The sequence below is a fragment of the Sinocyclocheilus grahami genome, unplaced genomic scaffold (assembly GCF_001515645.1).
Source record: "Sinocyclocheilus grahami isolate Dianchi unplaced genomic scaffold, SAMN03320097.WGS_v1.1 scaffold4.1, whole genome shotgun sequence".
Classification (NCBI taxonomy): Eukaryota; Metazoa; Chordata; class Actinopteri; order Cypriniformes; family Cyprinidae; genus Sinocyclocheilus; species Sinocyclocheilus grahami.
The window spans coordinates 3,884,875-3,898,014 of NW_015505183.1; the positions used below are offsets into that span (position 1 = coordinate 3,884,875).

At 37.7% G+C, this 13,140-nt stretch overlaps 1 protein-coding gene across 1 annotated transcript in view; it reads left to right on the plus strand.

Annotated features, from left to right (window-relative positions):
* LOC107583458 (WD repeat-containing and planar cell polarity effector protein fritz homolog) overlaps positions 1-13,140 on the plus strand; it is a gene marked incomplete at its 3' end in the record, with an annotated part of 45,086 nt that overhangs the window by 8,705 nt on the left and 23,241 nt on the right. Inside the window, exons 2-6 of the mRNA XM_016269663.1 lie at positions 6,261-6,343; positions 7,363-7,407; positions 9,907-9,957; positions 12,064-12,134; positions 12,490-12,549. Of these exons, the coding sequence (XP_016125149.1) occupies positions 6,283-6,343; positions 7,363-7,407; positions 9,907-9,957; positions 12,064-12,134; positions 12,490-12,549 (288 nt within the window). The remainder of the gene's footprint in view (positions 1-6,260; positions 6,344-7,362; positions 7,408-9,906; positions 9,958-12,063; positions 12,135-12,489; positions 12,550-13,140) is intronic.

Sequence of the window (13,140 nt, forward strand, 5' to 3'; positions counted from 1 at the left end):
TGTTTGACTTTAATGTTCACCTGCTTTGACAAATATAATGTGTAACTTAGAGACTTACGGCAAACATACAAGTGCAGCGTGCTTTTCATAGGCTTCCTTAACACCTGTCATTAACATGCGTTTTCAGTGATTGAATTGCACTTGACCACATTGTGGGTGGTTTCTGATGAATGAACCCTCATTCTGAGTTTGTCAAGGATGGATTTTGACCCAAAGTTTGTAAATGCTATCCACATACAATCCAGTTCTCTATCTGATCACACTGTGAACTATTCCTTTAATATAAATGTCTTAACTGTCACTGTAATGTACAGAACAACAAAAAGTAGTAACAGGGCAGATCTTTAGAAATAGCTCTTTATGCATCGTAATAACTTATTTTATTATGATGCACATTTAGTTGGTTTGGCTGTTTGACTGAGGTCAAAGTCTCAACAGCTGTCTTTCTGTTTCCTTTGAAAAGATCTCAGGTAGACTGACTGTGTTCCTCTGCTCAGACAGGCAGTTGGAGACATCCACCTGAAGGTAGGGAACATGTTGGCCCCAGGATCAGGATTAGAGGTAGTTTGACAGCTGCTCAGTGTGGTTCCTGTGTGCTTCCATGTGTAGGAACAGCTACAGATGTGAATCTCTCTTATAGGAATTTACTCAATATAAAATTATCCGAACCATTTGATTGCTTGGTACAAATGTGTGTTCATTTGCATAAGATAAAATATGATGACAATGGAATTTGCTGTTGATAGTTCAGTTAAGTGTGAAGAAGTCAGATGCGTGGCACAGCGTCATTAACAAAATATATTAAAATGTATTATTATTATTATTATTATTATTTAAAATTATGAAATACTGATCAGAACATCCTTGTTGGAGTTCCAAGCTGAGAATCGTCAACAGTTTTATCCAAACGTTTTTCAGGAATTTGCAGTCTTAGTTCAGATGCTGCTACTACTACTAAAATGAAATGTCTGACTTAAATATAACTTAGGGTAAATATTTAAACTTTTTATATATATATATATATAAATATATATATATATATATATATATATATATATTATGATGATATTTTGATATTATGATTTTATTATGTGATATTATGATTTCTATTTTTAGAGGCCTCTCATGGGCACACTAGCTTTTGGAGAAGCTAGATTTGAAGTCTAAGTTCAAACACTGAAGGTGACCTACAAACTATTTTTGGAGGTCTTGTGATGCGGCCCAAAGAACGGAAAATAGACAATTTATTTTTGTTAGTTTTTTTTATTACTCTGCCTCACATACACACCATAGACACAGAAGAGGCCTGTCACAGGCAGATGATGCACTTGCCAGATTTCTCAAAGGAATACTCAAGTGTTTTTCACACATTAAAAAAAACCCCACACATTTACACTTTTCTCTCTTTCCACTAAGCTGGCCGGTCTCAATGAAATGACCTCGGTGCGGAAAAAAAGGACAACCGGAATTGCAAATGCATATTTAATTGCATGCGCTGCACAAAAACTGTCCCTTTCTCCACAAACTACTAACTTTCCACAAATTGCCAACATACACACACCTGAAACAAAGCAGCGAAACAATTACTAGGAACTCTCAGACTGCCAATTAAACAATCAATCACAATTTCTGGAAAAAGCCATTTCAAAAACACTCAACGCTGGATAACTAGAAGCTGCGCTTCAGTCTGTGGAGTAGAGGAGTTGTGTTTGTCCCACTGGCTGACCTCTCTTTTGTTCTTCCCCAGATCAGTAAATACTGCTTCTTAATTTGCTCGCGCACAGCACAATAAAAGCCCATTAACGAATGCAAATGTGCGGCCACTTCAGCAGCTTGCCACAGCCGGCCGGCGCTGCTATGTTCACGATACTGTGGCATCTGCAGTGTGGCACTCTGGGACGTGCCCGCTGACACCGTGAACTAGTGCGCGGGGAGCACTGTGTCTCCGGTGAGTGCCAGGAAGGGAGTGTGCGCTGTGTTTTGATAAATAGTTTCACTAATTTGCCATTCAGGTCATTCTCATGTCTTAATTTGGGTGGAACAATGAGACCAATTGTCTCTTCTTGTTTCACTCTAAGTGCTTCTCTGGCCTGTGTTGTGAATCGCAGCCTTGCGTCACCCTGATGTCAAAAATAAAGATGCAATTCTGTCTCATTTTCTAGCTTATCTTGGCCATTTTGAGACAGGGTCATCAAAAATTATCCTTCCGCCTGACTGTCCATCTCAAGTGTGAATTGAAGCTTCTTCCCTCTGTGGAGAAATTGGGTTTCTGTCAGGAGAAGAGCGAAAGAGCTGACTTGCTCTAAAAGCTAGTGAGAAGATGAAAGAATCCTCTTATGTCAGTAAACTTGTTAAGAGGCTGTGCTGGGGACAGCGTTTTCCCAACACTTTTTTTTTTTGGTTTAGCGTTATTTTATTTTTGTGGTAAATGTTATTTATTTATTTAGGAAAGTGGCAGAATTTTTTGCCCCTCTCTCTTTCTCACTCTCCCCCCTCTGTTAGCCCAGGCCTCGAGATAAGACTTGGCATGCTCAGCGCTAACCCTGTGACACAGACAGAAAGCAGAGATGCTGCTCTTCCTTCAATATGACATTAGATTAAATTTTTTCTGCAACCTTTAGCCATCCAAACAGGTCGCATGGATGGATAGACGTCTGGACCAAGGATATTTGAAAGTTTTTCGGTCTCAGTCAAACTCCATGTTTCTGCTGAAGCTTCGCCATATCCATCAGTTCACATGCACTATGGTGCTTATACGGGTGTTGCAGGTTTGTGTCCGGCCTGCGACATGCTCCAATCTCATTGTGATTCTCTATCACTGACTGCTGAAATTGTTTACTTTTTGATATATTAAGAAATTATTTAATTAACATTTGTGATATCTCGTATCTCATTTGTCACTTGTTTGCACTGTACCTAACTACATTATTACCTTTAATTCAATACTTACAGTTAACTTTTAGGATTTAAACACTGCTGTGGAAGCCCCGTCCTCGCATTTTTCAGCAACTAAAAAAGTTCAATATTAGCCTAAAAGCTAATTTAGGCTACTTTTTGTTTTATTTTTAATTTGTACTTTGGATAGAAGTTGGAAGGTGCCAATATTAAAATTTTATCTGAAACCGATAAGCCATAATCATATTAATTTCACTGGTAAATGGCCTATATTAAATTTCTATACTGCTTGTCTAAATAAATTCTAAATAAAAATAATTGTTTTAAATGTTAATTGAATTTACTGTAGGTGTCATGTCGTTTATATTGTGCAGTATGAAAAATGATTATTATGACATTTGCTAAAGATTACATGTAACAGTGCACTCTAAAAAATGCTGGGTTAAATACAACCCAGTGCTGGGTAAAATAGGGACAAACCCAGCAATTGGGCTGTTTTGACCCTGTGGTTGGGTTAAATGTTTAAAAGCTAGTGAGAAGATGAAAGAATCCTCTTATGTCAGAAAACTTGTTAGGTGGAACAATGAGACCAATTGTCTCTTCTTGTTTCACTCTAAGTGCTTCTCTGGCCTGTGTTGTGAATCGCAGCCTTGCGTCACCCTGATGTCAAAAATAAAGATGCAATTCTGTCTCATTTTCTAGCTTATCATGGCCATTTTGAGACAGGGTAATCAAAAATGAGCCTTCCGCCTGACTGTCCATCTCAAAGTGTGAATTGAAGCTTCTTCCCTCTGTGGAGAAATTGGGTTTCTGTCAGGAGAAGAGCGAAAGAGCTGACTTGCTCTAAAAGCTAGTGAGAAGATGAAAGAATCCTCTTATGTCAGTAAACTTGTTAAGAGGCTGTGCTGGGGACAGCGTTTTCCCAACACTTTTTTTTTTTGGTTTAGCGTTATTTTATTTTTGTGGTAAATGTTATTTATTTATTTAGGAAAGTGGCAGAATTTTTTGCCCCTCTCTCTTTCTCACTCTCCCCCCTCTGTTAGCCCAGGCCTCGAGATAAGACTTGGCATGCTCAGCGCTAACCCTGTGACACAGACAGAAAGCAGAGATGCTGCTCTTCCTTCAATATGACATTAGATTAAATTTTTTCTGCAACCTTTAGCCATCCAAACAGGTCGCATGGATGGATAGACGTCTGGACCAAGGATATTTGAAAGTTTTTCGGTCTCAGTCAAACTCCATGTTTCTGCTGAAGCTTCGCCATATCCATCAGTTCACATGCACTATGGTGCTTATACGGGTGTTGCAGGTTTGTGTCCGGCCTGCGACATGCTCCAATCTCATTGTGATTCTCTATCACTGACTGCTGAAATTGTTTACTTTTTGATATATTAAGAAATTATTTAATTAACATTTGTGATATCTCGTATCTCATTTGTCACTTGTTTGCACTGTACCTAACTACATTATTACCTTTAATTCAATACTTACAGTTAACTTTTAGGATTTAAACACTGCTGTGGAAGCCCCGTCCTCGCATTTTTCAGCAACTAAAAAAGTTCAATATTAGCCTAAAAGCTAATTTAGGCTACTTTTTGTTTTATTTTTAATTTGTACTTTGGATAGAAGTTGGAAGGTGCCAATATTAAAATTTTATCTGAAACCGATAAGCCATAATCATATTAATTTCACTGGTAAATGGCCTATATTAAATTTCTATACTGCTTGTCTAAATAAATTCTAAATAAAAATAATTGTTTTAAATGTTAATTGAATTTACTGTAGGTGTCATGTCGTTTATATTGTGCAGTATGAAAAATGATTATTATGACATTTGCTAAAGATTACATGTAACAGTGCACTCTAAAAAATGCTGGGTTAAATACAACCCAGTGCTGGGTAAAATAGGGACAAACCCAGCAATTGGGCTGTTTTGACCCTGTGGTTGGGTTAAATGTTTAAAAGCTAGTGAGAAGATGAAAGAATCCTCTTATGTCAGAAAACTTGTTAAGAGGCTGTGCTGGGGACAGCGTTTTCCCAACACTTTTTTTTTTTTTGGTTTAGCATTATTTTATTTTTGTGGTAAATGTTATTTATTTATTTATTTAGGAAAGTGGCAGAATTTTTTGCCCCTTTTAAATGTTTAACCCAACCTTCTGGGTAGTAACCCAACTACTGGGTCAAAACAACCCAATTGCTGGGTTTGTCCCTATTTTACCCAGCACTGGGTTGTATTTAACCCAGCATTTTTTAGAGTGTGTTATTAAATTATTAGTGTTTTTAGAGGTTAACTTTTTTTTGAGTGTTAGATGATCGTAAAGGTAATATAAATGTAAAAAATAGAGGAAATGAGCATGCACAATTAAATAATCAATATCGACCAGTGCAATACATTAAAAAAATCTTAACATCAGCTGATAACCGATGTGCACTCTAAAAAATGCTGGGTTGTTTCAACCCAACTTTGGGTCAAATATGGACTAACCCAACTGGGGTCAAATATGAACTTGGGGTAGTCCATATTTGACCCAAAGATGGGTTGAAACAACCCAGCATTTTTTAGACTGTGGTATCAATATATCGTGCGTCCTTAGATAAATTTGCCAAATGCATAAATGTTACTCTAATTTAGTATTTAAAGTGTATAGTATGCAACATAATACACAGCCACTACCTAATGAACAGGAAAAAGCTTCCCAAAATAAGAAAAAAAAGCTTGCTTTCTTGTGATGTTGTTTGGTGTTTTTTTTTTTTTTTTTTAGGCATGTCATATATCATATCATCGGTAGTTGACTGGATTCTAATATTTATGAATATACAGTTCTTTTTGAATGCCATCTGTCTGAGAAAGAAAGAGTGTGTTGTAGCTTACTAGTCCAGGGAGTTGTCACTGTGTGTGTGTGTGTGGAGGAGACAGAGGTGTGTTCACCTTGTTGAGACGTGCAGAGGTGTTCCACACTGTGCTGACACCTGGCACAGAGCTCTGGCTCAAACCCAGAAACACAGCAGGAGCGAGTGTGTGTGTTTGAAGAAAACAGAGAGTGTGTGAGTGGTGTCATAGTCTGGTGTGTGTGCCAGCATGTTGTGTCAGTAAGCACCCTTGAGATGCATATGTTTATCTGTGTAGAGGATTCATCTTTTTTCATTTCCTTTAAGTTGATGTGTTTTTGCATGTGTATGAACTCAAATAGCTCCTCTTTTTTTAGTGTGGCCCGAAAGTGCCAAAAACTAGTGATAGTCTGAAAACAATCCTCCCTATCTCTGCAGCTCTTTGTGATATGAAACACAGGGCTCTTGCTGCATATCTCTGCTATTGTTCTGTCTGCCTTTCCTCTTTCTCACTGGCTCTCTCCCTGTTTGGACAGGCTCGTGTTTGAGTTCGATCAGATGTCGTTCTGCCTGGCGGAGCTACATTTGTGGTCCTTCAGGAACAGCCTGCAAGTCCCAGGTAATTAAAACATACAGAACGTCTCTCTTTCACACATTTGGTTGCCTCTTATAGGTGTATTCCTGCAGTATTCCTTTTGCTGTCTTCTTTTCTTCTCATTAAATGCACCCATATGCCTCTGTCTGACTCGGAGCCGGTTAAACTGCTGTGTGACACGCTTATGTTGGTCATTATTACATTAGCAGCAGTTAGTCTAGAGTTAGAGACATTCCGTGGCCTATAATTAAATGTATGGGACCCTTAATTATAGCTTTTAAGAGGCAGTTTGTGATAAATACTTCATAACGCACAACATTTCAATTTGTCGTGCCATTCTTTTTGTTGTTTAATGGTGCTTTATAGTTAAAATCCTCACATCCTCTGCTCCTGTCGTAACCTTTTTTGCATGTTTGTTCCTTCTCCACCCTTTGATTTTTTTCTTCTTGGCTCCTCTGGTGTACTGTAAGTGTGTGTAAGAGCAATTTGTATTTTCTTTTTCTCACAGACGAGTCCAGTTATCAGTTATTTGGAAAATCCTGTGATAACATGTTATCGTGGATTAAATGCATGCATGTTTGTCTACATGCTTTATATTGTGTTCTGCAGTCTGTGTGGGAGTATTTGTATGTGATTGCAGCTCTATCGCCTGTAGCCAGCCCTCTTGACCTGTACATTGAGTGACAGAGAGAGAGAGAAGGAGGGAATGAAATTAATAAAAATTTCAACAGATGGATGGGTGGATGAAAATGGTTTAGTGCATCTTTATTTGTTACACAATGTCCATGAAGAATCCAACTGTAAATCTAATGCAAAGTCAAACATTCCAGGTGCTCACAGCTCCCTTAGGAATCCAGTTTTCTTTTGACATTGCCTAAAGGACATCAAATTTCATCTATCTCAGCCAATAGTGCAAAACTTTTAGCTGAATTTTTATATTAGACAGTGCTTATTCTAGCTGATTTTTGCTAACAAACTCAGTGTTTCATATTGTATTTGGATGAAACTCAGACATCTTCCTTCTTTTTATTCGTCTTTGCCAGATACAGATATTGGCACATACCAACTCTATGAAAAAGGAGAACCAGGTATGCAACTTCTTGTGTCTTTATTAAATATATCAAGTAATTTACATTTCATATTTCCATAAAGTTTGATCATAACTTTTTTTAATGTGCCAGATATACATATAGACCTTAGTCAGGGTTGCGCCATATTGAATCTTTGACAGGAATGAAAACGAGGCTGTGAGGGCTAAAAGTACAGTGTACTGTTGTTTAACAACATACCGATTGTTCAGCTGGCAAAACGACTTTCTGAAAATAAACCTTCAGTACACAAAAACTCCATAAACAGTTTTGAAAGTTGTGAGTTGTGAAAATTACACAGTCTAGAACCTGTATACAGTGCATGACATTGTAAAGACTGTAAGTCTATCCCTCACATTTTAATCTGCATTAAATTCAATATGTTGTCTAACCTGACTAAGGTCTACGGTACGAAGAAATAACAACATGTAAGTACAAACAGCAAAAAATTAAGAAGGAAAAAAAGAACTTTTAGTTGAGTCTTCCTGTCTGAACCAAAGTATTTCTTATTTCTCTTGAATTCTTAATTGAAATTCACTAAATGACACTTCAACACCAGACACAAATTGAATCTTCGCTCTGCAGATTTCCACAGAATTGTAACACTTATCATTCTCAAAGTTCTACAAATCTCCCGTCCACTTTTGTGATCAGTTTTTTTTTTTTATTATTGAGTATTTAATTTAATTATACTTTTAGCTACCAAAAAGTATGCAATACTATCAACTACATTTTAATATATTTAATATTTTAAGGTTTGCCCCTAAAATAAGCTTAGCAAAATCTGCAGATCATGTGTGGGCCTCTTCATCACTGTTACAGATGTTCTCTAAATGCTTCTGGGCAAATGAAGTGCCACCAGGTTTCTTGATGAAGTGTTTTAACATGTCGCAGATTAAACATGAAATAATCCAGACCCCACATGAGAGGACACAACCGGCTCTGAAACGTGAAAATCTTATTAATTTAAACAATAACGAAATTGTTATTCATTTTTAATACTTCAGACTTGAGACTTGAAAGATTTTGTTTGTTCCGTTGTTTTATTTATGATAAAGTCTTATTATCTGAGAAAACAAAAAGACTTTGATGTTATAAAGACTTTCAGATGTTTAGTCTCATTTAATTCGAAGAATCAGGAATTGAGGAGGAACATAATGATGCAGTGTTAGTTTATTTCTCATACCTACCATTTATTAATAATAGAGATCAAAGTCTGAAGTCATTTTTATAGTGCGTGTTCATGAGTGATCATTTCTGAAATCATTACATTATTATAACAATTGATTTATGATTTATGACTCACCTGATTTATGCTTTTAACCTGTAGTGCATAATTTATACAATATAAAATGACTATAAAATTGATTATTTCTAGAAATCCAGTTTCTGTATGAATGTGGTACCTGCTGTTTCTTACGGCCTCCAGCAGAGGGCGAAGGAGACCCATGCTCATGTGAGGAAGGGGGCTCTTTCCTACCCCTCTATCCCGTAGCAGATGTGTCTGGGGCAGGCAGGGGCAGAATGGCCCTTATCTGATTAGCAGCAGTAATCCTGGAGCTGTCCAGCAGGTCCAGGCCTCCAGCAGAGAGAGGCAGTGCTCCTGTAGAGCAAGGCAGGGAAGGAGGCCGTCTGGCTGGGCCGCTGAGGGCTGGAGATCTGGGACTCTGGGGTGAGATGGGGCTTAAGGTATGGTACTATAGCACAGTGGAAAGACAGCGTGCTGACAAAGCAGGAGTTTGGTCTTGCCCTCAGTCATTTCCGTCTGTCGGCATACCTGCCCCTCTCACTGTATGAGTCAGTGTTTTTCTCTTTCTGACAAACACACACTTTGGGGGGAGCGACAACTGAGTGACCATATGCTGAGAAAGACACTTGAGGGTGTTGCTTAAGCTATGGCCATTTTATATGCCAGGGATAGAATTGTATTACTAATTTTACAACTGTCCTGCAATTATGATGTCATTTTCATCATAACCAACAGTTCTGCAACTAAAGTTTTATTAAAAAATGAGTGTAATTGGTTACCAAGTAGACAAAAGTGTCAGTTGAGAGCAATAAAGAGCCATCAAGGAAAGTGTAATTTATGTTAAATAATAGTATTTTAATTGTGTGTTGTTTCCAGTATAGATGTTATTTTGTCAAATTATGCAAAAAAGTGTGAAAATATTATTTAATTATTAATTAATTTAATTAATAATTTAGTATCTCAGCTATAAAAAAATTAGTATTAGCAGGACAAAAGAGACTGCATTTTATTACAAAAATATGATTTGAAATGTGGTGGAAGTGAGTTCATGAGTTCCTGCGGTTAAGTGATGCATTCATTGTTGAGTATTGTTAGAATAGACAAATTAAACTGGTTAACATGTAAAAAGTATGTTTGCTTTCTTCAAAGGGACAACATCTACATATGCACATGCAACTCACTTTTGCATCCTTTCTAAAGATTGAAAAATCTTTTTTTTTTCTCACATTGTTTTCTTCTTCTTTGTATAGCCTCTCCTACTGATCAGCATTACTACAATGAGAAACAGCAGTTTGCAGACAGTAAGTAATCCATCATCAAACAATTAACCTTTGTGTCAATGATCATATTAGCTCAGTATTTAAGAACATTGGTTTGCATGTTACTGAAGCAACACTCAACTGGTTCCTAATTTAAATTGGGCTTCAGATGCCTGGGAAATTAAGTGCCCCATTAGTGCAAATCTGACAAATATTAAACATCACTCTGACGCAACATTAATGAAGAAGAATTGAATGAAAAAACACTGCATAAGGCTGCAAGTCACGATGATGGACAATTTGATGGCAGTTTATCAAGCTTTTGCACAGGAAATGTGCATATATAGTAATTCTGCAGACTTCATTAAGATCTAAGACAGCCATGTGTTCTAAACAAGTGTTGTGTTGATACCATGGTACAGTGATGCATTAAGATCTTAATATCATGGTACTGAATGATAACTACTGTATATCCATGTACCATGGGTCTCCAAAGTACTATGAAGAATACAGTGATGTTACCATGGTAGTGGTACTATGTTAAAAAAAACATGGTATTTCTTTTGATATGTTGAAGGTTTTGACTGGACCATTTCCTTCAGCTTCACATTTAACCATTGCACAATTACTGTGTTTTTCCTTGCTTTTTAGTTTTTCTATTTGTTTTAAGACAAGTACAGCTTCATTCTGCCCCTTTTAATGTAGTTCATTATAGGACTGACTCCCTTATGATGTTGTCAGACATTCACTGCCAGTATGGCCAGTGTCTTCCCACTGCAATGCCCAGTTACCTCCTACTCGCTCACCCTGCTGGTGGGGTAACTCCCGTCGCCCTCGAGTGAAACACAAACACCCTTATCAGAAGACACAGACCCGTCCCCCTCTCGCCCCCTTCCTGCTCGTCTCCCATCCTCTCTCCTTCATTTGCATTCATTTATTTTTGCATCCTCTTACTCCTAAAAGGCAAGAGATGTTTCTTAATGGTGTAGAAATAATAATAAAAAAAACTGTTTGGATTTGATTGCGGAATCTTTAAGAAAATAAATAACAGACCTCCTCCATTTCTGTGGGTCCCTGTCCCGGATGAATGTATTAATGCATAAATGCAAACGCATACTCACAGATTAAACTCAGCCGAGAATTCTATTAACGTTTCTTTCTCTTTTTTTTCCCTTCGCTGGTTTGCTCCAGAGGGAAAAAGGGACTGAGATCTAAGAGGAAATTTGGGGGGCTTTGTGAGCGGAACGAGGCATTTTGGAGTGGCGTATTTAATGTGTTTAATATGTTATGGTAACTTTGAGTTCTTCCCTCGGGTGACTGTGCTAACTCAGGGAGCGCTGATTGAATGAGGCGTTACACTGAATTTAGCCTCTGTTGCGCTATTAGTTCATATTTAGCTTTTAAATCCCTTCTGTCTACAACATGAAAAAAAAGCATGAAAGTAAATATTTTAGCTAATGAAAATAGAGAAATGTTTTAAACATTAAAAGAAATAGGAAGTTTATTATCTTTGCTTTGCATTGTAGATTCAGGGAAAATGTTAATTTTGGAGTTTTATGTGGAAGAAATACGGAGTTTGCTTTAAAAACGACTAAATTTGGCATAAAACTTGAATCTAAATGGGATTTTTTTCTTTACTTTTTAAAACTCACTTTAAATTAGCTTATTTAATAAAATATTTTCATAAAATTTGAATTAATAATCTTAATAAATCTTAAAATATAAAAAGCCACCATAAAACTGTATTATAAAATAAGTCTAATAATTTAAACATGGTAAAATGAAGATAAACCTTAAAAGACATTTAAAAATGATTAGTTAGGACTGTCCTTCGACTTGAAGCCAAATGGGACGAGACTTTCTTTTTTTAACAATCATTATTTTCCTATTCATTCCTGTTTGTATGTGTCCCATATGTTTGTACCCAAATCTTCATCAGGATTGAAATGAGTGGATTTAATTCTTGAGCTGTCAGCTCAGATTAATTTGTAGGGTAACCTCAGGTGGAGCTGTATTTCAGGGTCACCCTTCACCCTCAAAAAACCCACAAACACAAAACACATTCTTTTGGCGGTCATTTATTGGTTCTTTCTGGCCTCAGATGCATTTCATACCTGTGTCCTCTCTCCCTCTCTTTCTGTCACTCAGGTCGGGGTTACCCATGGTTCCTTAGTAACCGTCGCCCGGAGAAGCTACGTGATGCCCTAAAGGAATTAGAGGTATTTGTTTACATTTCCTGCAGTCTGATTAACAAATAGGAGCATTCTCTTTCTCTCTCTTTCTCTCTTTTCATAAGGAAAGAGAAAATCCCCCCGACCTCTCTCAGCACCTGTGAGGCTGCCTCTCTGTCATCGTGGGGGATATTTGAGGGGGATGATTGGGACTGTGAGCTGGCTCTCTCTCTCTGCCTCTGGCTCTCTCACACAAACCTAGCTTTGTTCAGTCCGACTCGGGCTCATTTTTGCTGCCTCTCCATATCTGAAACTGGAAACATCCTTCTAAACCTGACCCTGAAAACACTCAGACGGCATCGACTCATTCCTACTACACATTCTCTGTCTCTCTTTCTCTCAGGAGCTGCTGCAGTCATGCCCGGTCATGAGTGTCAGATGGAGAAGCAAACAGTGCTGTCAGGTACCTTACCCAGCATGCACCAGTACCCAGCAGGCATCAGGCCTTCTTGGCATGAGTTGGCTCATGTAGCAGAGGTCAGGCAATGAGCATATGCATACTGTTGTGTCAGATACTCTTGGGGAATTTATCTCTGGGATCAAAAAAGATTCCCTTCCCAAGCACATCGCTGTAGCCCAGCGGTTTTCCATTCAGTGTGGATGGATTCTTCAGCCACATGCGCACACATTTTCGGCACATAAAGTGCTTAATTTCAGACGTTTTAAAAGGTCAGGAAGACCAAACCCTGTTAAATTTTCTTTGGTGGTCAGAGATGGTTTTTCCCGCACAGCAGTCTGATTGGACGCGGTGACCTTTATCGCCTGTTGACATTGTGTAGAGATGAAATTCCCCCTTATTTCAGTCAAAATGTTCTCAGCCAGTAATTTTTAAAGGGATATTTCACCCCAAAATTAAAATGTTGTCATCATTTACTTTCATGTAATTCCAAACCTATTTGACTTTATTTCTTCTGTGGAGCACAAAAGAAGATATTTTGAAGGATGTTTCAGCTATTTTTGTCCATATTATGGAAAGTTAACGGGACCCAAAACG